The 8,384-nt window shown below is 59.7% G+C and overlaps 2 protein-coding genes across 5 annotated transcripts; one reads left to right on the forward strand and one right to left on the reverse strand.

Annotated features, from left to right (window-relative positions):
• Positions 1-4,734, forward strand: CERCAM (cerebral endothelial cell adhesion molecule). Of its 4 annotated transcripts, none has more exons than XM_031057246.1 (12): positions 1-266; positions 458-575; positions 655-789; positions 918-1,083; positions 1,157-1,276; positions 1,394-1,470; positions 1,649-1,755; positions 1,861-1,993; positions 2,169-2,296; positions 2,372-2,575; positions 3,480-3,716; positions 4,359-4,734. In XM_031057246.1, the coding sequence occupies exons 1-11, from the start codon at positions 139-141 to the stop codon at positions 3,712-3,714; spliced, it is 1,551 nt and encodes a 516-aa protein (XP_030913106.1). In that variant the 5' UTR covers positions 1-138; the 3' UTR covers positions 3,715-3,716; positions 4,359-4,734. The 4 variants fall into 4 exon arrangements, with proteins under 4 accessions (XP_030913106.1, XP_030913105.1, XP_005421474.2 ...); XM_031057245.1 differs by having other exon boundaries at positions 8-266; positions 879-1,083; positions 4,427-4,734; XM_005421417.2 differs by having other exon boundaries at positions 8-266; positions 879-1,083; positions 4,359-4,518.
• A 1,142-nt stretch (positions 4,735-5,876) lies between these two features.
• Positions 5,877-7,905, reverse strand: PTRH1 (peptidyl-tRNA hydrolase 1 homolog). The gene is made up of 4 exons (XM_014307171.2): positions 7,593-7,905; positions 7,330-7,429; positions 6,695-6,740; positions 5,877-6,285 (listed from the first exon to the last, which is right to left on the reverse strand). The coding sequence occupies exons 1-4, from the start codon at positions 7,891-7,893 to the stop codon at positions 6,100-6,102; spliced, it is 633 nt and encodes a 210-aa protein (XP_014162646.1). The 5' UTR covers positions 7,894-7,905; the 3' UTR covers positions 5,877-6,099.
• Positions 7,906-8,384: the final 479 nt, after the last annotated feature.

Below are 8,384 nucleotides of genomic sequence, written 5' to 3' on the forward strand. Positions count from 1 at the left end.
CTGCACAGCCTTGGTTCCTTCAAATTACATGTTATGTTCCCAAGCAAGTCTGTCACTGGCTCAGTCTTTTGGCCTCGTGAGCATTTCTAGTGCAGGGTGAGGTCCTGGTTGTCCCTTGAGGAGGACCCTCAGAGGTTGATGTCCCCTTATCCCAGGTGTGCAACAGACCACAACTCGGACAACACGACTGCAATGCTGCAGGAGTGGCTGGGGGCCATGGGGAAGGACTATCACTCGGTGGCCTTGAAGGTGCAAGAGGAGCCCAGGTGAGGCTGGGTGAGAGCTGGGTGGGTGCAGGTGTGGGCTGGGGGGCTCCTGGAGCAGCATCAGCTATCCCTGGCCAGTGACCAGGAGGAGCTCAGCGGAGTGGGGCTGACTCAGCCTGCTGGCATGAACAGCCTGCACTGAGTTTGTGCATTCCCAGCAAGTGAGGTTAACCCCTGCCCCCCTCGCCCAGCTCCTACCCCGATGAGCTTGGTCCCAAGCACTGGAGTGACAAACGCTATGAAAACGTGATGAAGTTGAAGCAGGAAGCTCTCACCTACGCCCGGGAGCAGCAGGCAGAGTACATCCTGGTAAGGGACTTGGGGCACTGGTGGCGTGGGGGCTGAGGTGGGCTTCTCCATGTTTCCAGAACCCATGCTGTCTCTGCAGTTCATGGACACTGACAGCATCCTGACCAACAACCAGACCCTCAAGTTTCTCATGGCGCAGAACAAGTCAGTGGTGGCCCCCATGCTGGACTCGCAGACCTTCTACTCCAACTTCTGGTGTGGCATCACACCCCAGGTAGGTGCCCAGAAAGCCCTGCAGAATGGGACACCCCCGTGGTGGGGGAGCTCTCTGCCGTGGAGCACTGTGGGGGTGTGATACCGCAGGGCTTCTATCGCCGGACACCCGACTACTTCCCCACCAAGAACCGGCAGCGCCGGGGCTGCTTCCGCGTGCCCATGGTCTACGCCACCTTCCTGATCGACCTGCGCAAGGAGGAGACCTCGCACTTGGCTTTCTACCCGCCCCACCCCAACTACACCTGGGCCTTCGATGACATCATTGTCTTTGCCTACTCCTGCCAGGAGGCTGGTGAGGGTGATGGGGGTTTCAGGGGGTGCAGGGACTGGGTGGGGCTGTGCTGCTCACCTGTCTCATCCGGCAGGTGTGGAGGTCCATGTGTGCAACCAGCACCACTTTGGTTACATCAATGTTCCTGTGAAGGCCCACCAGACGCTGGAGGATGATCATGCCAACTTTGTGCATCTCACGCTGGAGGCCATGGGTGAGTGCTCATGGGTGGAGAGGTCCTGGAGGCTTCCAGGTCCTGACAGGGCTGTCAGCCCCAGCTCCCAGCCAGGGGAATCTGGGCTCCACTGAAGAGTGTCTCCTCTCTCCACAGTGGATGGTCCCCCCATGCAGCGCTCCAGGCACATTTCTCTCTTGCCCAGGCCGCTCAAAAAAATGGGCTTTGATGAAGTAAGTGCTCAATGGAGCCATTCATGTTCCCCTGTCCATCCCCCTGGTGGCATCCATCTCTCTGATTGCATCTATCCATGGCAAAGCCCGAGCCCCTGTTCCCATCCTGCAGTAGCCAGGCAGCCTGTGTGTCCCCCATGACAATATGCCCCATTGTTGGGGCTCTCTTCCTCCCCAGATCTTCCTAATCAACCTGGTGCGGAGGCCAGACCGGCGGCAGCGCATGCTGGCATCCCTGCAGGAGCTGGAGATCATTCCACGGGTGGTGGATGCTGTGGATGGCAGGTGACCATGGGAGGACCACTCAGCCAGTCCCCTGGTGTCACCCTGGGGAGGGGACAGGGAGTGTCTGGTGGGACACCTCACTGATGCAGCCCCCTCGCCTTGCAGCACCCTCAACAGCAGTGACATCAAGGTGCTGGGTGTGGACTTGCTACCTGGGTACTACGATCCCTTCTCCGGCCGCACGCTCACCAAGGGTGAGGTCGGCTGCTTCCTCAGCCACTACAATATCTGGAAGGAGGTATGGGGCCACAGCAGCCACGGGGTCCCTAAGGGCCACCAGCAGTGGGCAGGGACTCTGTGAGCATCACAGATGTCTGGAGGACCTGGGAGAAGGGGTGTCCTGCAGGGTCAGTGGCCCCAGTATGGCCCAGAGTGGTGCTGGGATAGGCTGGCACCTCTGTGCCCTCTCCCAGATCGTGTCCCGGGGGTTGGAGCGGTCAGTGGTGTTCGAGGATGACGTGCGCTTCGAGGCTGCCTTCCCAGCACGGTTGCAGCGGCTGATGGACGAGCTGGAGCGGGCACAGCAGGACTGGGACCTCATGTAGGTGCTGGGGCCAGGGGGATGTGGGGTGGGGTCCCCAAGGCTGGCTCTCATGGTACCCTGGCCACCCCACAGCTACCTAGGGAGGAAGCAGGTGAACGATGAGGATGAGGCACCTGTGGAAGGCGTGCGGAACCTGGTGGTGGCCGGGTACTCATACTGGACACTGGCCTACGCCATCTCCCACCACGGGGCACAGAAACTGCTGGCCACCAAACCACTCTCCAAAATGCTGCCCGTGGACGAGTATCTGCCCATCATGTATGACAAGCACCCCAAGTAAGGAGCAGATTGCGCAGGAGGGTGCTGGCCTGACCATGCCAGTGTGGGACAGTGTGTTTCTTCTCTGCCGTCACCACCTCACCCTTGCAGGCGTTACTCATGCTGGAGGAAAACATCTGTAGCATGAGCTCATTCTCAGCCGGCCGCTGCCTGGCCACTGGCCGCTGGAAAATGGCCCTGTGCCAGCGTGGGGTGGGGGAATGGGAACGGAGCTGGGGCTTGGTGTGGGCTCTGCACAGGGTCATGGCCCCATGGCAAGGGGTGGGGAGCATCCCGCTGTACCCTCGTGCTGGGGGGCTGTGTGGTCCCTTGCCCCTAGTTGGGGGTCTCAGCCCCAATCTGGAGCACTTTTATGCCCCTCTTTGGGGTCAGCGGTAAGGCTTTGTCTGGTGAGGGGGAGGCAATTTAAGGGGGGAGTGAGCACCAGTGGGTGGGTGTCCTGGGAGAGAAGGGATTGGGAAACCCAGTGAGCAGGATGGACAAACACACAGATCAGGCATGTAAAAGGCAGGTTGGAGGTGGATGGAGGGACAGATTAGGGCTCTGGACATGCACCAGCAGCAGCTGGAAGCCCCCTGCTTGCAGGCATAACAGCACCAGACAGCTCTGTCTCAGGGCCAGCTGGATGCTGTGCCAGAGGCCCACTCTGTGCCAAGAGCCGGCCCCAGCTGGTGGGGAGCCACAGGTCCTGTCCTGTCTGTAATCCCTCCACAGTGCCCGCCCAGCGTTCCCCAGCTCCATGCCTGCTACCCCACATCCCTCCTTAGCCCCTGCCCTGCATGGAGCCTTCCCCAGGTGGTTGATTTGATTTGATTTGATTTGATTTTCCCAGTGTTTTTTCTCCTCTGTGCCATGCTCTGTAAGCCAGTTTTTTCTCTCGGGTCTGCTCCCCTTTCCCCAGTGAGGATTACAAGCGGCACTTCTCCCCACGGGACTTGCTGGTGTTTTCAGCTCACCCCCTCCTGGTTTATCCCACTCACTATGCTGGGGACAGCAACTGGCTGAGTGACACCGAGACCTCCACCATCTGGGATGACGATGCCAAGAAGACTGACTGGATTGGCTCACAGAAAACACTGAGGGACTCACGGGGCAGCGCTGGCCACCTCCGCTCCACAGCCCGTGACGAGCTCTGATGGTGAGCAAGGCTGTGAGACCCAGGCACAGGGGACAGAGCAGCTGGGGAGTGTCTGCCTGCATGTGCCATGTTCAGATGTATCCCACATGTCTAGTTTGTTTTTGTCATGGGGCAGCAGCTCTCCCCATCAGACTGAAAGCATTGGGAAACAGAGACCAGACTGTCTCTTCCAGGTGGGGAAAGGGGTGGGGACACAGATGTCCCATGTGGGGCTGCACTGGGCTGGAGGGGATATGGGAACAGGGCCCTCCATCTCCCTGAGTCCATGCTGCTCCCCAGCCCCTCAGATGAGGGAGAACGCTCCTTTGCCTGCTGCAAAAGTGTGGAAAGAGCTGGGGCATCTCCCAGGGGAACGTTTCAGCCCAGCACTGCTTGCTCCCCTCAGAAGTGGGTCTCCTTGGGGCTGTGGGCAGGCAGGAAGGCAGGTGACCCACACTGGCTCAGCCCCAGGGCAGCATAGACACAGTTAATGCTGGGTCAGACTTTCCCTGCCTGAGGTTGCTTGTCCTGGCAGCAGAACTGCCCTGGGAGCTGCCAGACCGGGGGAGGATGGAAACAGCCCTCCCACTGCCTCGCTGCAGGCGTGAACACGCTGGGGCTGCTCCTGCCGTGACCACTAATGTCTGTGTCCGTGCTTCCTAGGGATGAGGGATTGTGATCCAGCTGGGAGCACCATAGGCAAGGACCTTATACTGCCCTCTCCCACTCAGGAGATGCAGCTGCCCTGGACAGAGCCCCAGAAGGTTCTTCGAATCTGCATGTGACAAATCCACCCAAGGCAGGATTTGCCCCAGGAAAGCCTTTCCCTGCCAAGTGGAGAGACCAGAGGAGTGCTGTGCTCCATCTCTGCTGAGGACACATCTCCAGGACAGTCCCAATCAATGCCAACTCTGCCATCTCCACCAGCCTGGACTTTGGGCTGGCACACGTGGTGGCCTCCTGCCACTGACCGGGCTTGTCCCTCGTGCTGTGCCTGGGTGGAAGCCCAGGGAGGATTAAAGCAGACTGTTTGAGCTGATGTGCTGGGTGCTGGCATTGCCCCACGTTCCCTTGGTGCTGCAGGGGCGATGGCCTGGCTAGTTCCCTCAGCTGGGAACATTGGGAATGAAATCTGTAAGGGAGAAAGAGAGGGAAGGGCGATGGGGAGGAAGATTGAAGCTCACCCTTGGGGTCTGGGTGGGAAAGGTGAGTGGCATCTTCACAGAGCTCCGCTCTCCCCTGGGAGTGGAGGTGATGGAGCAGCAGGTGGAGGCCTTGGTAGCAGACACCCAGAGAGATGTCTGAGACTACCAAGGGATTCAAGAAAGCATCATTTGGGGCAGGTTGAACAGCTACAGCAGGGACCTTTGGAAAAAAAACAAACAGCTGCAGATCACACGGGACTTGAAGATCCGAGTGGATCTCCTGGAGAACAGGGAGAAGGCCAAGTGCCTGTTCTGCAAGTGCAGGGTCCCAGCCAGTATAGACATTGGTGAGGAAGGGATGACAGGCTGGGCACACTTTTGCTTCCCAGCTTTTCCCCTGGTCCAGGCAGCCCCAGTGCTCCAGGAGCTGGGGATGGAGCAGAAGAATGTCTGGTGCCAGCTGGAGCAGCGGATGGAAGCGACAGAAACACTGTGGTATACGTCAGCCAGCAAGCGTCCCAGTGCTTGTTCCATCCTGCTGGGATGCAGGAGAGGAGCTGCCCTTGCTGGCTGTCTCAGTGTTCCTGGGATACAGAGCTGGGCAGGACATGCTGGCATACCCAGGACTCTGGAACACAGCAGTGGTGGGGGACACACTGCCTCAGTCTGTGCTCTCCACGAGACCTGCAACGGGTCTGCGGGAAGCCAGAACTCCTGCAGCTGTTGGAAACTCCACAGTTTCAGCCAAAACCACTGAACTCAAAAACACTGTGAGGCCAGCCCTGAAATTGCTGCAGCTCAGTCAGAGCAGCACACTATGGGATTCCAGGCTCTCCGTGCTTGCCAGTTTCTCAGCAAAGCTGAAGTGCCTTTGGACTCTACAGAGGTAGCTGCTTTTGCTCTCCATTTCTCATTAGAAGCGTCCCTCCAGACTGTGCTGGTCGAACAGGGATGGGAACACAGATTTGAGCTGCAGTGCCAAGGACAACCCAAGCTTGGCAAGCGGCACATGGAAGAGAGGCAGGAGCAGGGCAGAGTCAGGGTGAGGGTTTATTTAATTTCTGTGCCAAACTGAGGCATGGAGCCTCTGCAGGGATTCAAGTGAGACACGAGCTGCCTGGATTGGTGCGGGCATGGAAGGAGGCTGCCCCAGCTCCCAGCCAGGCTGCCCGGCTGGGCCAGCTCTGCTCCCCACCACGTCACTTCAGAGTGCCTGCAGCACCCTGTCCATCAGCCACAAGGGTCCTGGGGGGTTTGTGTCAGCCCTTGTCCCCTGGCTCTGTAGGTGCTCGGCTCTGGATGTGCTGCAGCAGGCAGGTCACTGCCTGGGCCAGGATCTGCTCCAGCTTCTCCCTCTCCCCAGCACTGAACGGAGACAGGACATAGTTGGGCACTGTCATGTCACCCTCTGGCCGCCCGATGCCGATCCTGAGCCGGGTCATCTCCTGGGGAGGAAGGGAGAGAGCTGGGGGAGCTTCCTCTCAAGTGTTCAGACAGAGCTAGCCAAGGGGACAGTGCTGAGAGTGGTGCTGGGCAGCAAGGGAGCAGCTCCTCATGTTTTCCAGGTGGTTTTGAGTGCTTGTTCCAAGAAACATAATTTTGGAAGAGGCTTTAGCTGGGCCGTGCTGAGATCCCAGGCTCCTGCCAGGCCTGGCAGAGGCACTCCAGCTAATTGTTTCCATGTCCTCCATGGCGGCCAAACACACAACAGCCCTCCAGGATGACGGGGAAGGAGAAAAGGGGCGAAAGGGAGCAGGGATTTGTCTAAGAGGAATCAGAAAAATGGGACTGGGGGAACAAGGCATGCATTGAGGGAGGCACAGGATTGATCCCCTTCCCCTGACATGTACTCACGTTGGACTGCAGAGCACTGATGCAGGATTGGACCCCATTGTGTCCCCTTGGGAGAGAAAGAGAAAACCCACACTTAGTTTGTAAGAGACACCCCCCCCATATAGCCCTGGGTCTCCTGCTGCAGGAATGTGGGAATGTGGTCCCAGCCAAGGGCTGCAGTTCCCATGTCCTGGTTCTGCAGGAACATCCAGCCCTGGGGGCTCATGCAGTTGGCTGGGGGATTTAGGGAAGCAGGGCTGGGACAACACGTTCTGTGTGTGTCAGCTCTTGCCACAGCTGGTGCATGTGGGACTGAGCACTGGGGCCCAGCACCGTACCTGCCCCATCCTGCAGTGGAAGCTCTCCTAGGTTAAATGTCTGGTGCTGGAGTGGAGGCAGAGTGCTATAAAAAACTCATGTGGGCTGAATCCAGCCCATAGCCGCTTCCAGGAGGCTCCCTACCCTCCCTGCCAGGGCAGGAACTGGGAGGCTGCCCAAACAGCCAGCTGTTGCCTCTGCAATAGATCCAGCCCAGGACAAGAGCTGAAACATTGCAAGGCTGGTGGGATGGGGCCAAGAACAGCCCATGAACTTGTATGGGCGTGTTAAAGCCTCAAACCAGCTCACACAATCAGGGAGCTGGGGCTATCCCATACCTTGCACTGCCTCCCAGCTTGATTGCCACCTTGCCCAGGGCCTTGTCCAGGTCGTCATGAACCAGGTAAATGTCTCCAGGGCCAAGGCTGTAGATCTCAGCTTTGGAAACAGAAATACAACCTAAGAAATGAGGGGAGACAGACTCACCAGGCCCTGACTCTACAGAGTGGGGCTGTAGTGAGCCGTGGAGGGCAGGGTGACAGCAAGGCTGTCACAGGGGGCTGATGGCACTAGAGGCTTTGGGGCTGACCCAGTTGCTCACCAGCACTGGCAACGCTGAGCCCATTGAGGTTCATGAGCCTCCGTGGCTTGAGCAGCAGCAGCTCCAGGCCGTGGGCTGTGGCCAGGGCCACATCAGCACAGCACCGCCTGTCCACTCGCCAGCCCTCAGCCACCGCCAGCTGCCGGGCCAGCTGGTCCAGCACCTCCATGCCCACGCTGTGCCGTGTGCCTCTCAGCCCGTAGTTGCCCAGGCCGGCCACCTGCATCACAGCTGTCAACAGTGCTCCGACGGGCCACCATGAGGCCCCTGGCCCCTCCACGGGCCTGATCCCCTCCAGCATGGCTCAGACCTGCTCCCTCCATGCTCCCCGCAGCTGGCTGGGTCCTCACAGCCGCAATCCCCACAGCATTCCCCCCAGTCCCTCTGCCCCCGGTGCCTCCCTCGCAGCCCTGATCGTGCCGGTGCTCGCCCATGACCTGATCCCCCCAGGCACTGCCCTCACAGCCGCGCTCCGTCTGCTCGGTCCGCAGTCCTGATCCACCCTGTTCTCCTCACAGCCTCGTTCCCCCAATTCCCCCGTCCCCCTCACAGTCCAGCTCCATGTGCTACCCTCACAGCCCCGTTCCCCTGACAGTCCAGCTCCATGTGTTGCCCTCACAGCCCCGTTCCCCTCGCAGCCCCGTTCCCCTGACAGTCCAGCTCCATGTGTTCCCCTCACAGCCCCGTTCCCCTCACGGCCTCCCCGGCCCCGCTCTCCCCGCCCTCACCATGGCGCGCGGCCCCGCCCGCCCCACGAGCGCCCGCGCGCTCCCCGCCATCTCCGCCGCCACC

Source organism: Geospiza fortis, unplaced genomic scaffold, assembly GCF_000277835.1.
Source record: "Geospiza fortis unplaced genomic scaffold, GeoFor_1.0 scaffold27, whole genome shotgun sequence".
Lineage (NCBI taxonomy): Eukaryota > Metazoa > Chordata > Aves > Passeriformes > Thraupidae > Geospiza > Geospiza fortis.